At 45.1% G+C, this 14,477-nt stretch overlaps 1 protein-coding gene across 1 annotated transcript in view; it reads right to left on the bottom strand.

Moving 5' to 3' along the window:
* Nucleotides 1–223: 223 nt before the first annotated feature.
* mtss1lb (MTSS I-BAR domain containing 2b) overlaps nucleotides 224–14,477 on the bottom strand; it is a 91,882-nt gene continuing 77,628 nt past the window's right edge. The window contains 9 exon segments of the mRNA XM_056278405.1: nucleotides 224–2,299; nucleotides 4,403–4,568; nucleotides 6,231–6,407; nucleotides 8,576–8,650; nucleotides 9,093–9,128; nucleotides 9,130–9,364; nucleotides 11,455–11,552; nucleotides 11,709–11,816; nucleotides 13,825–13,982. Of these exon segments, the coding sequence (XP_056134380.1) occupies nucleotides 1,425–2,299; nucleotides 4,403–4,568; nucleotides 6,231–6,407; nucleotides 8,576–8,650; nucleotides 9,093–9,128; nucleotides 9,130–9,364; nucleotides 11,455–11,552; nucleotides 11,709–11,816; nucleotides 13,825–13,982 (1,928 nt within the window). The 3' untranslated portion in view covers nucleotides 224–1,424.

The raw sequence follows: 14,477 nt of genomic DNA, 5'->3' as shown, positions 1-14,477 counted from the left end.
CTTTTGCATTCTCCCGTTATGAAGCCATCTTCATGTTTCACTCGCTTGTTTGCGAGGACGCAAGTTTCCACATTGCAACCTGTCTCTCCTCTTGCTCGCCTCCTCCTGCCTTCCACCAGAGTATGACTACACTGACACCTAGTGCTTGACATCGACACAACCCATCCGAATGTTTCAGTTTTCCATCCTCAATGTCTCTGTACCCAAATACATCGATCTATCAGAGAGAGCAGAAAGCTAAAAGAAGCCATAGAGGCCAGACATGAATTCACAGTCCATATGTCATTTTGCATTCTCAAATGATTGCCTGAATGTTATAAAGACAAAGGGGAACCTAAACCTAAAGTACTACAAGCGTCCATCAACCCTCCTCTTTGAAACAGGAAAATAAAACACATTTATTGCTCCATTTCTTATTAACATTTTCTCTCTGGTTCTAGAAAATATATATGAATATATATGTATATATATATTTATACGCCTGGATTACTTCTTGTCATTTTTCATACAGTGGTAACAAGGTGATGACGCCACAATAAAAACAGGAAATACAACATACAACACAGAGGAGAAAAGCCCTGCCCTCATTGGGTAACCAGCTGTCCTGCAGGAGAGCTCTCCCCGCCCCTCACACACGTGCACACACACACAAACATGCGCACACACACGCACACACTTGCACATACACAATAACAGGACAGAGAGAGAGAGCCGGAGGGAGCACTAGCACGGTTCAATGCCAACGCTGTGTTTTTTTAAAGACTTTCTTACATACTAAACGTGCCAGGGAGAGATACACAAAGCATCCCAGGCAATGTTAGCTCCCCGTGCTAATGCCGAACCTCTAGTGCAGTGGGCTAACGTATGTTGCTGCTGAGACTCCGCAGGCTGATCTCCAGACAGCAGCACAACAAAACTCTCCACCTGCTTGGTTCAGACCCTCCCTCAGTTACCTGTCCTTCATCTTGGACCCGGGGGTGGGGTTAGTTGGAGATTGGGCATGAGGGAGGGGGGGGAAGTGGCAAACAGAATCCCTCTCCTTTTTTTTGTCTCTTTTTTTTCCCCCTATCTGTCTTTCTTGTGAGTCTCTCAGTCCCTGGGTGAGGGTGTTAAGAAGACAAACATGCGTCCAACACACGCTAGAGTTAAGAGTTAAGCCTGTCAATATTCAGTATTTTACTTTAATTATCAGCATGGATTACCATTATTAATGTTATTGTTATCATTATTATCATGATATAGCGTTTACTCTAATGACGTCTTTAAAGTTATTTTTTATTTCTGTTTTTGTTTTCATTCATTTTCTGTTATATTATAGATTTCTCTACATGGTAAGTCTGTGCGTACTAGGTGGTTGGTTGCACCACAATAACACCTGACTCTATTGGCTGACATGTTACTTCCTCTCCCAGCTTCTCCTTAAATCACAATATGCGTGGTGCTGAGCGGTCATTGGAGACGGTCTTGCGAAGCCGGACTCCTCTCCTGATAGTTGTCAGCATGTCTCCAGAACCTTCTATACCGTCTGCCCCTGTCTGTGTGTCGGCTGAGCTGGTCGCGGGTAGGGTCAGGTCATCTGGGAGGGCTGGAAAAGGGAACTGTCCCTCCCCTACGGCGTGAGCACTGGCCACCAGTTCGCCAATCTTTTCCACCAGACTGTGACGATTGGCTGCAATCAGCTGATCCTCCTCTGAGCCACCACCTGAACCCGCTCCCATGATGACATTTCCATGAACTCCGTGGTGCTGCGTGTAGACCTCTAAACCCGCCCCTGAACCCCAGGCAGTGTTGGGCAGGCTGAGGCGCTTGGGAGATGCCTTCACATAATCAAGTGCTCCCTGGGCATCATCGACCCCCGTGAAGAACACACACTCCTCGCTGCCCACACGCACGGGCACACCACCTGCATACCCACCACCTGCACTGGGCGAGTGGGAGTCCCCCGGAATGGTGGGCGTTTTCACAGGCACAATGGGCGGGCGGATGGGAATGGGCCCTGTGTTGGAAAGAGTGCGTCGAACACCCGGTTTAGTGGAAGGGGTTCGGCGAATGGTCGCAGTGCCTGGGGTCCCTGTTCCACCTCCACCAGCCCCAGGCTGTCCTACTCCTACGTGGGCCCCAGGACCCAGCACCCCGCTGGGGAGACCAGCTGTGCTTGCTGGCCTCTTGGTCTGGATCATGCGTCGATAGTTCTGGGCAATGTTGGAGTGGCGAGGAATGGTGGAAGACTTGTCAAACTCTGTCTGTCCATCTGGGCCTTCTGTGTCACCGTTAACTGAGTAGCAATCATAGTCTGAACCTATGAGTGGAGAGAGGAAAAAAGAGATGTGGAAGAAAGAATTGATAAATAACCAGAAGGAAAAGGAGAGGAGAGAAACCAAAACAAGTGAGGACAGAGAAGAGGAAGCAGAAAAATGTAATTAACATTTGGCTGGAAACATAGTTACAGAAAATTGCTAAGATAAAAATTAAAAATTATTACCAAGGTCAATTTTATTTTTTGTTAGTTCTTAAAATACAGTAATTTTAAGTGGCACCAGCTAACTTTTTGGATATCTTTTTTTTTCATAGTGTAGCAAGAGGACATCTATTATTTATATAGTACATACAGAAATAAATACATATATACATTTAGAAACCATAGCCCAAAAAACTGTTGTGGAAGAAGAGCATTGTTCACATTGCTATAAAATTGCTATACTTTTATGTGTGGCATAAAGCAATCCCTATATTTCCTGGTAGGTTTCATCCTCGATAACAGACAAAATGGCAAAAATAAAGTTTCAAGGAAACCGATCTGAATGACGATTCAGTCATTTAAGAGCCATCGCACTATGCAACCAAAGTGAATGTGTTATGTCTTTATGCATGCTCAATAATCCAGGTAAGGAAATCACTGAAAGTTGAATCAGTTCATCTGAACACAACGTTTACTGAAAGAAACATTTCATCACTCATCTAACTGGCCTCTTCAGTCTCTCCTGACTGCAGGTATCCCCACCCTTATAAACAATACATAAGGACCGAAACCCACGACCAGTTTCATATGCAAATTGCCATGACCATTACATTATTACTATTCAAAGAGGATTGGGGAATGTTTGCAATCACAGCACTGTAAGATGGTTACAGATGTACTCTTGCCCCCCGTGTTCAGGGATGGTTGTTCCCTTTTCACATAGATGGCCTCTTTGACTCCCCATTCAAACCAGCGTTCCCCTCTATCAAGGATGTGCACAGCCTCATCCTTGAAAGAGTGGCCACTGGCCTGTAGAGGAATGTACATAGACTGCAGAGTCCTGGCCTGACGTGTTAGCTCTCCTGTGTTGTGCCATCCTCTTGGCCAGCGTCTGTTTGGTTTCCCCAATGTACAATTCACAGCAATACTCCTGGCACTTAACAGCGTACACTATATTGCTGTTTGTACCGGGGGACCCGATCCTAGGGGTGGAGGTCACTTAGACGAGTGGTGAAACTTTTCTCTCAACAAATGTTGTGTCCAGATGAACTGATTCAACTTTCTATGAACGTGTTAAATCAAAAATGTTACCAGGTGCAGGAAAAATACGGGAGGAATTACAAGCATTACATTTACATCCATCTATCCATTATCTGAACAGCATCCTGCTCTCAGGGTCACGGGGATGCTGGAGCCTGTCCCAGCAGTCATTGGGCGGCATGCGGGGAGAAACCCTGGACAGGCCACCAGGCCGCCAGGCCATCACACACACACACACACACACACACACACACACACACACACACACACACACACACACACACACACACACACACACACACACACACACACACACACACACACACTTAGGGGCAATTTAGTATGGCTGATTCACCTGACCTACATGTCTTTGGACTGTGGGAGGAAACCGGAGCTCCCGGAGGAAACCCATGCAGACATGGGAAAAACATGCAAACTCCACACAGAGGACGACCCGGGATGCCCCCCCAAGGTTGGACTACCCCGGGGCTCAAACCCAGAACCCTCTTGCTGTGAGGCGACCGCACTAACCACTGCACCACTGTGCCGCCCATTATATTTACAATGTTATGGATGGATGGATGGAAAAATTCTGTTTTTAAAATGTCAGTAGCAGATGGCATGTTCTTGGCTTTCCTTTGCATTCCAATCTTGAGCTAGAACCAAAAATTATCCCCAAGGCTGTTTCTCTCGGGTCCTCATTTAAAGCAAGGAAGTATAAATACGAGTATTCCCCCCTTGAGCCTTGAGGATGAAACTACATTTGTCAAGTCTGGCTTCCAGGATGAAAAAAAGGTTTTAGAAGTATTTATCCCACAGGAGGGGGCAGGGCAGGAATCAGGGAGCAGGGGAGTAGAGAAGAAAGTAAAGGAAAAGAGAGGAGAGGATAAAAGAGGAGTTTACCCTGTGAAGGGATGGTGTCTTCGGAGCAGGACGGGGTGGTTGTCTGCGTGCTGTATCCACTGGAGTACTGCAGTGAGTCTCTGCTGCTCTTCTGCTGCTCCATACTCAGCCCCCTGGTCAACACCATGGCCAGGTCACTCGCTGCAGGGGAAACCTCCTCTCCGTGCTAGAGAGCCACAGGAGGACACATTCACTGGACATATACCTCTTAATCAAAGGGGGATGTGGTGTACACAGTGCATTGTAGAAACAGCATGAGCGTGCATATTAACAGGGCCTGAATACACAAACAAATACGCATATGCATTTACAGCCTGGACCAGCAGTGGTCAACCATGTGCCATGGACAGCCATGTGTACGCAGGTTTTCGTTCCAGCGGGACTCCACACCATGTGATTTCACTGATCCATTCTTCCTTTTTGGTTGAAGGGTTGCTAATCAGTGAAATCACCTGGTGTGGAGTCCGGCTGGAACGAAAACCTGCATACACATGGCTCTCCATGGCACATGGTTAGCCACCCCTGGTCTAGACCCCCGATAAGTTTATTTTGATATTTTTTTTGTTTTTCACAATTTTCCTAAACACAATCTTTCTCGCCAAAAAATTCTCAGCGTAAACATATACTGCATATTTTCTTTATTTTTCAATTCTTTGCATTTTGTTTACATTTTGCGTATGTTCTGATGTGCTTGTGTTTTCATTGTGCCGTCTTGGCACACAGCAACAAATTCATAACAACTACGTCGGTTTGACTAGGAAGGCCAAGCCAAGTCCGAGACTTAAAGATAGCGAGTCAAACTTGAGACCATCCATTCATCCATCCATTATCCAAGCCACTTATCCCAATCGGGGTCACGGGGATGCTGGAGCCTATCCCAGCAGTCACTGGGCGGCACCCTGGACAGGCCGCCAGGCCATCACAGGGTCGACACACACAAACACACATTCACACCCAGGGACAATTTAGTAAGGCCGATTCACCTGACCTACATGTCTTTGGACCGTAGGAGGAAACCGGAGCACCTGGAAGAAACCCACGCAGACACGGGAGAACATGCAAACTCCACACAGAGGACAACCTGGGATGACCCCCAAGGTTGGACAACCCTGGGATTCGAACCTAGTACCTTCTTGCTGTGAGGCAACCACGCTAACCACTGTGCCACCGTGCTGCATAACTTGAGATCGATGGGGCCAAAATTTATAAAGACATACAACAGAATAGTATGAGTCCAATTAAACACCATAACTCTCACTGTAGTAGTCTACCATCATAGTAAAAGTCAAAATTTCACTACACTGTAATGTTTATTTAGGCTTGTTTTTCCCCACTGCCAAGGAAAGAATGCGTCAAATTTCAAATGTCCAATGTTTCAGTGACTTAAATTGATAATACTGTAACAAAAAAGGAACAAAATTGATTAAATTGCATTTTATTGATCCCCTCAGGGAAAGTTTGACATTTATTTCAAAAATAAAAAAGTAAATTAAAGTGCTGTATTCAATCAGTCTTGGAAAATTATCACAGGTTTGCAACACCCGAGACCAAGTCAAGTACAGGTCATTATGCTGTGAAGTCCTAGACGAGACTGAGACCTTCAAAATGCAGTCACTGGACTTGAGTCCATACTCAAGTTCTACAACCGTAGATTCGCCTTTGTGCATCATTACCTTTACCTTGTGTGTTTTTTTTTACCTGTTTCAAACATCCTTCGTTTTTAATTTCAGGGTTGAGCACATCCGCAAGCAAGCATTTCATTGCACCAGCTGCACTGGGTGTAACTGTTACATAAACTTGAAATGTAAACATAACTGTCTGGTGTTACCTTGGCAGCAATGGCGGTCATCCTGGCCCTCTGTCCATCGTCTGGGTGGGCTGCACCTGTGTAACCATGAGAGCCCGGCGACGCCTCGTTCTCCCTCAGCCTATCCAGAGGCTCCTTCCTCCTTTGAACTGCAGCAGCAGCAACTGGCTGCTCATATTGACCTGCCTTGGACCAATCCTGAAGAAGTAGGCGGGGTTAATAACCAGGAAGTGGGAAGTGAGTGTGTGAGAGACTCGTCCACTATCCAGCAGTTTGTAAGCCCTTGATCGGAGCCCTTTCAGGGTTTTTTTTGTCTTCTTGAATGTGTATATGCATGTGTGTGTGTGTGTGTGTGTGTGTGTGTGTGTGTGTGTGTGTGTGTAGGTGAAGAATTTCCAAAAGGGTCAGCTCTCCATAGGCCTGCTCCGTTTTAGCAAATCCCGTGTCAGGGGATTGTAAAACCAATGAGTGCGACAGGGAGGCCAACAAAATGCATGCACACGGACTGAGTGGGTGGTCATGTTAAGGAAGCAACACAATGTGGTTGTGAATGAGCTTAAGCGGATGATGTAAAATTAAAAGTAAAAACTATGGTTAAAAAGCTTTAGTTCAGAAGCCGCCAAAGATATGCAAAGGAAGTCGAAAGTGTGCAGAAAAAAATGGAGGCAAATGGACAACAAACCTTCCAGACAGGAACCTTTGATGTGGGAGAGGAGGAGCTGGATCCAGGGGAGCGGTTATAGGGTGGGGACGCAGGTACAGGAAGAATGACAGAGAGAGGCCTGGAGGAGCCAGAGTGAGAAAGAGCAGGGCGGAAGGTAGCGAAGGACGGGCCAAACTGCGGAACGAGAGACAGAGTCAGAACATCGTCAGAGATAGTGAGAGAAAGACAGAGTCATGTCATCAGACAGAAAAAAGAGAGAGAGAGAGACAGTGTCATACAATCAGAGAGAGAGAATAGGATAATAAGAGGGAGACCGAGTCAGACCAGAGAGAGTCTTATTAGAAACAGAAAGAAAGATCCAAAGTCATATCATTAGAGGGAGAGAGAGAAAGAGAAAGACAGAAAGATAAAGAGATGGCGTTAGATCATCAAAAAGATAGAGAGAGAATAGTGCCATCAGAGAGAGAGAGACAGGAAATCGAGAGAAAACAGTGGTAGTCACGGGACCACTGGGTTTAGTCCCCACATGTATTTAATCTAACACACACACACACACTGCCCAATTAATCTGCACTCACACATCAACGCAAACAGCCATTCTCTCTCTCACTCTCTCTCTCTCTCTCTCTCTCTCTCTCTCTCTCTCTCTCTCTCTCTCTCTCTCTCTCTCTCTCTCTCTCACTCTCTCAAACACACACACACACACACACACACACACACACACACACACACACACACACACACACACACACACACACAACACACACATTGTACAGTCAGACACAGTGAGATATGGCAGTTTTGAGTTTAGAACAGAAAGGATGGACGGCCTAAAATCTTAGTATTTTAGTATTCATGCACGAAATTGATGTTCTTAGCAAACTACCTGTAATAAGACGATAGAATACGCTGATGAAAAAGCCAAGTTCATGTTAGAAAAGTGACCGGGTAGTGGCAACTCTCAAAACAGCTTTTTTTTTCTTTTGGTCTGTTCTTACAAATACAACCACAGCGACAAGTTGCCAACAACGACATCTTGCACTGTATCACAGTATTTGGCTGACGTTGACCATTTCTCAACAAACATCCTCATACAAAGTTTGTGCAAATACATTTAGGGGTTTAGGTGCACTTTTGTGCTCTAGCTCTGATCAAAATACACTTTTTTTTTCCCATTGAAATCATTGTTGGTAATGGCTCAGATAGTTATCATGACTTGAATACAACCATTTCCACTCTGGCCCCAAATGCAAAAACAGCTTGTGTATCTTGGCTTTATCCAGGGTGTTAAACGTTTCCGAAGGCTCGTTAAGAGAAGACTCTTGATTCCATAAATAATCATTCAAAGAGAACAATTCATTGTTGAGTAACAAATAATTTTAAGGTTCTTAATCCAGTCATCACCTACGTATCTATGAAAAGGAATTGCTGTTGTTTTAATTGCGATTACAGTAATTATTGACTTATTTACATAAGTTCGCATTTATTCATTTATTTTCTCTTCACTTCAACTTCAGGGCCAGAAAGTGATATCTCCAACGTGCTTTGTATTCTCCATTTTTGTCTCTAATTTCTCATTAGATGGTAGATCAGAAAAAAAGTTCTTGTTTTTCTGTGTCAAGTCAAAAATGCCCTAATTCGGATGCCGTGCCGAAAACGTTGCGGAGGCTGTGATGGAGAGCGACTGAACGAGAGTACTTACAGTGGTGGGAGAACTGCACTCGCTCACTGACTGACATGTCTCCGACGCCTCAGAAGATGCGGAGCTGGATGACTTCTACAGCAGGGACATAGAGAGAAGGGGGGGGGGCAGAGAGGACAAAGAGGACAGAGATAAAGAGAGAAGAGAAGAAAGAGCGAGAGAACGGGGAGAGAGAAAAACAGTGATAGAGACAATAGGGACGGAGAGAAAGAGTGGATTGAATTGAATTATTTAGACCTGAAATGAACTGAACTGATTTTAACTGAACTGAGTGGAAGTGAAGACCTGAACAGAGACGCACCAATGTAAAATTGAGCAAAATACAGTAAGCACAACAACATGTTCACCGACTGGAACTACTGTAGCAGAAAAATGTGTGTGTGTGTGTGTGTGTGTGTGTGTGTGTGTGTGTGTGTGTGTGTGTGTGTGTGTGTGTGTGTAGGTGGGTGGATGCACGTGCATGCGGTCATCTATGTTCACACAAAAAAAAAAAAAATTCTCCTCTCATTGAACATACCTGGCTGGTGATGTCACAGGGCATAGGTGACGGGGGGCTTGGAATACACGTTGGCATCCTGCGACACGAAGCCAGAGTCATGGGAGGAGACGCTGCTAAGGCGGTGAGCCGCCACGCCCCCTAGTGGTGGGGGTTGGTGGACCAGGCTGCTGCGGTGGCGATAGGAGGAGGAGGAAGTTGGTGAGTGGGGCTGGGAGCCCACTCCACCACCAACCCCACCTCCGCCCGAGGAGGAGGAGCGGGAGGCGCTACTGTGAGCACTGTTCACGCTGCTGCTGGTGGGTGTAACGGAGAGGGAGAGTGGGGAGGGGAGGGGCACAGAATGGAATGGATGGAGGCACAGCAGCAGCAAGCAAAGTAATGATGGCAGCCAGTGGCAAAGGTGTGACACGAGGGCAGTGTTTAGAGAGAGAGAGAGAGAGAGAGAGAGAGAGAGAGAGAGAGAGAGAGAGAGAGAGAGAGAGAGAGAGAGAGAGAGAGAGAGAGAGAGAGAGAGAGAGAGAGAGAGTATGGTGCAGGGATGTATGTGTCAACACACCACATTGGTAATTTCACAAGGCGTATCAGAGTGTGTCATGGGATGGTGGGTCATAGCATGTGTTAAAGTTGATGATTGGATGAAGGTCGTTTACAGGATGCAGCAGATGTTTTTGATCAGTGAAAGAGCCGTTTATATGTGATACGTCAGTTGTTGATGATTGGCGATCAGCCATTAGGGGACATGTTGATTGGGGGTAGTTTAGTGGCAGACGCCAGGAACAATGATGTATGAAGTATTGATGTCCAACATCAGTAAAGTTTAGTAGCGGCAAGAGAAAAATAATAGCATCATTCCCGACAGTAATGGAAAGAAACGAAAATCATCCCCCAAACATAGAAAGAGGGCAAATCGCAGGGGTGCACACAGATGATGTACGAAAGCAGTTAGATGGAGATTGGAGATAAACGCCAAAGGGGTAGAAGATGGTTGAGGAAATGAAATGGTCAAATGACGGCGTCAAAAATGTGACATGTGACATAAAACAATGAGCGACGTGAAGGGAGGAAAAAGGGGAGGGGTGGACAGTTTGAAAGAGTGAGCTCACAAAGGTTCCATCTCACACACACACACACACACACACACACACACACACACACACGCACAGATGCACAAATACACCCACGTACACATAAACATATATATGTACATATACAACTCAACAACACTATGTAGGCCAAAGGGCTGAGAACTACACAGCATGCTGGGAATCTGCTTATAAACAGGGAGCAGTGGGACAGTTGATGCAACATACTACATATGTTCTCACAAAGACAGGTACACACACTCTCACAAATATGTGCACGCACATGCACACACACAAACACACACACACACACACACACACACACACACACACACACACACACACGACTCCATTGAATTCTTCAGATATTATTACCGTATAAATCCCTCTATATTTTTGAGGAGAAGTACCTTCAGGGTCGAATTATGTTTTGATTATGAATGAGAGTGCTAGTGCACACTTGCTTTCATTTTCCAAATAATTTGAGATTGTACCGCAGTACTTTAGTTGCTAAAAAAACAAACAAAAACAAAACAAAAAAATGTTTTAGATTAGTTTTCTGTCTGATGGCTTATTTTTTTTCGGGGGGGGTGATTTTTTTCCTCTTTTTTTCTCCCAATTGTATCTGGCTAATTACCCCACTCTTCCGAGCCGTCCTGGTCACTGCTCCACCCCCTCTGCAGATCCGGGGAGGGCTGCCGACTACCACATGCCTCCTCTGATGTATGTGGAGTCACCAGCCGCTTCTTTTTACCTGACAGTGAGGAGTTTCACCAGGGGGACGCAGGCGTGTGGGAGGGAGAATCACGCTATTCCCCCTAGTTCCCCCTCCCCCCTGAACAGGCACCCCGACTGACCAGAGGAGGTGCTAGTGCAGCGACCAGGACACATACCCACATCCGGCTTCCCTCCCGCAGCCCGACCAAGCCGTAGGTAACACAGGGATTTGAATCGGCGATCCCCGTTGTTGGTTGGCAATGGAACAGACCACTACGCTACCCGGATGCCCTGATGGTTTAAAATCTTTTAATTCCTAGAAACCACTGAAGTAACAACAGTTGGACGGCAGTTGCAACAGACAGACAAACGGACACAAACATACAGAAGCACAAACAGGGTTTCAGGGCGCCTCTTTCAGATACTCAATAACAGTGTAATATCAAAACAACACCACAACCCATTTGTACAAATATTGAAGACTGTAGCAAGGAGTGTTATCCATATACAATACATGCCCTCTGTGTGTGTGTGTGTGTGTGTGTGTGTGTGTGTGTGTGTGTGTGTGTGTGTCTACTTACCTGCACATGCTGCTCTTGCGGGAGCCAGAGCTGCTTGGAGAAGAGGGAGGTGTTTGATAAGTCCAGCTGTAGTCTGATCCTTTCAGATCCTTAATCACCTGGAAGAAAGAGGGTCACAGATAGACAGACAGACAGACAGACAGACAGACAGATAGATAGATAGATAAATAGAGAGGGGGGGGGGTTGTTCAACATTTCTTTGACGCTTCACATGTATGAGCGGGAGTCTCTGTGCATGTAAGTGCAGGTGTTACCTGTTCACTAGCAGGGGGCAGTTTGTGAGGGTCCGTGGTCAGCACAGTGAGGTCATCAATAATGGCCTGGAGGTGAGTGATCTCTCCCAACATTGCGATCTCTCCGTTCTTATAAACCAAAAAAAGAGAGTTTCAGAGCATCTGTCTCTGCTGTGATGTTTTGTTCTGTGCCCAAACTCCCTCAATACTCGGTCAGAAACACTCTTAAAACAAAACTAAAGAAATGTCTTCTACAATAATGATTTGTTAACATGATATAATGAAATACACCTGATTTTTTTTTTTTGCGATGTAAACACATCATGAAACTTGGCACATGTGTTAACACACATAAATAGCATGTATGAGACTCAGTTGTGTTAAAGTATGTGTCACCCATCTTCTCATATTACTTTTTATATTTTGGTAACGCAGCACTATTTTCCTTGACCTCTCTGGCCCATTAATATTATTTAATCATGTTTAATCTAATTCAGTTCAACTTAATCTAATTAAATCTAATCTAATAAATTAACTGGTGTCTATTTTCAAAAGTCTTTTCCAAGAAAGCAGCATCAAAACATACAAATATGAAACCTGCAGACCAACAAACTATGACAATGTATAAAAAAATCAAGACAAGGAAAATAGACAATACATAACATCAGGATGCCATTATCATCATACCAAAGCCCAAAGTCAGTTTTTTCATATACAGTGATTAAAATGGGGACAGTTAAGTTAGAAAGCCAGAAAGAAAGCCACTTATTTTGTCATTGTATTCTTACAACTAATCATATTCTTACAATGAATGTGTTCTTTGCATTTAACCCATCCTGTTGTATAGGAGCAGTGGGCAGCTGCAGCACCCGGGGACCAACTCCAGCTCTTCTTTCCTTTGCCTTGCTCAGGGGCACAGACAGGAGTATTAACCCGAACATGCATGTCTTTTTTTGATGGTGGGAAGAAACCGGAGCACCGGGACGGAACTCACAGACACTTGGAGAACATGCAAAACTCCACACAGAAAGAACCTGGGACAGTCTGGGGTTCAAACCCAGGACCTTCTTGCTGTAAGGCAACAATGCTAACCACTGGGCCACTGTGCCACGCGGTTTTCATCCTAACAAGCTTTTGGGTCAAACCTGTGTTGAGCTATTCTAAACAAAGTTCCTCATCAGGCTTTCTATAAAACTTTCAATCAACAGTTTAACTGAGAAACACCAGCTTCTTCAGGTCTTCGCCCTTTAACACATCCTCTTTCCCTTCTTTTCTCTCACAGTCCTCTTCCATTGCTAGGTTGGTCATGAACTCTCTTCCAAGGTCTGCCAGTCATTTCTCCTTTTTCACCCCCCCCCCCTTTACCATCTTCCTTAGCTACAGACTGGAAGAGCCGCGCCTCCTCTTTCCATCATCTCATCTCCTCCCTACATACCTCTCCATCGGCCCTCATCCCTCTACACGGTCTGTCGCATGTCAGATTTTTGCAGTATTTATTGTATAGAATGAGGCATTTCCTCACATGCAGGATATGATGTATGATAGCAGTCCTTACGCCACACTACACATTGTCATGCTTATGTGCATTCACACTAACTGTGGTTTCATTTGAGTCAAAGTGAATTTTGTTGTTTCGGAAAACGAAGGCCTGATGGAAATGTTAAATATCGAATAAAATCCACAGATTTTTCCAAAACATGTTTACGCTTGCTTGAGTTGGATAAATCCAACAAAAAGAAATGTTGTAAATTGCAATGGAATTATCCTCAGACAGCATTAATTAAACATGGCCATCAAATGAACCACAAAAAAAAGATAAAAACTTATCTGATAAATCGGTTCTTGAGCGTCTTTCCATCTGTTTCCTGGGTGTCGAAGTATGGACATATGATGTATGACAAATAAATCTGATGCGAATGCACCTGATCTTTCTTTTCTGTGATATTTAATTATTCATTTGCAATTTGTTAGAAAGTTGCATGGAAACATGACTACTGAAGACCAATTCAGACAATAAGCTAATGTGTTAATGTCCTGTGTCCCGACAATATAATAACCTGTCAGTGTTTATCACAGATCAGGCTACTGTACAAAATAATGAATCTAAATTTATCTCCTTCTCTCCCTCCCTCCTCACCACCACAGGCTGGAGGAAGCCGATGAAGGTGCAGAAGCGACCTCTCTCCTCCACCAGGGCACGCCGAACTGCCTGCTTCTCTGTCTCCTCCATCAGCAGGCACATGTCGGTGACATCCTGCATGGCGCTGTCCAGCTGAGGCTGTAGGTCCCCTCGCCCTGGGGTCGGGGGTCCGAGGTAGAGGAGCAAGACAGAGGGAGAAAGGTGGATGAAGAGGAAAGAGAGGTGGGAAGGAGGAGAAAGAGGAATATTGGGGCGTGAGAAAAGCAGAGAGGGGTGCAGAAAGATGGTTAGAGAAGGAGACATGGAAGTCAGAAATGATGAGAAGAGTGAGGCTGATTTGGGGTGGGGGTCATTGGGGAAACTAAGTGCTTTCATGTATGTGTGTTTGTGTGGGAGTGTATGTGTCACAAAGATGGAACACAATTGAAATCCGGAGTTATGGATATTCAGGGAAATACAGCGTTATGAAAGGTGTCCACAAATGTGAGGAGGAGGTGATGACAGTGGTAAGGAGTAGCACTAAAGAAGGCAGAAAGAGGAATTAGCATGTTGTGGTGTGTCATGGGACATTTCTGCCTGCCACCCCTTCTGCGACTCACAGACCCATAATGTGGTATGCTCGTTTCATTATGAAAGCTGCCCAAGCGGCA

This window comes from Lampris incognitus, chromosome 4 (assembly GCF_029633865.1).
Source record: "Lampris incognitus isolate fLamInc1 chromosome 4, fLamInc1.hap2, whole genome shotgun sequence".
Classification (NCBI taxonomy): domain Eukaryota; kingdom Metazoa; phylum Chordata; class Actinopteri; order Lampriformes; family Lampridae; genus Lampris; species Lampris incognitus.
This window is presented reverse-complemented; position numbering and strand designations above follow the sequence as displayed.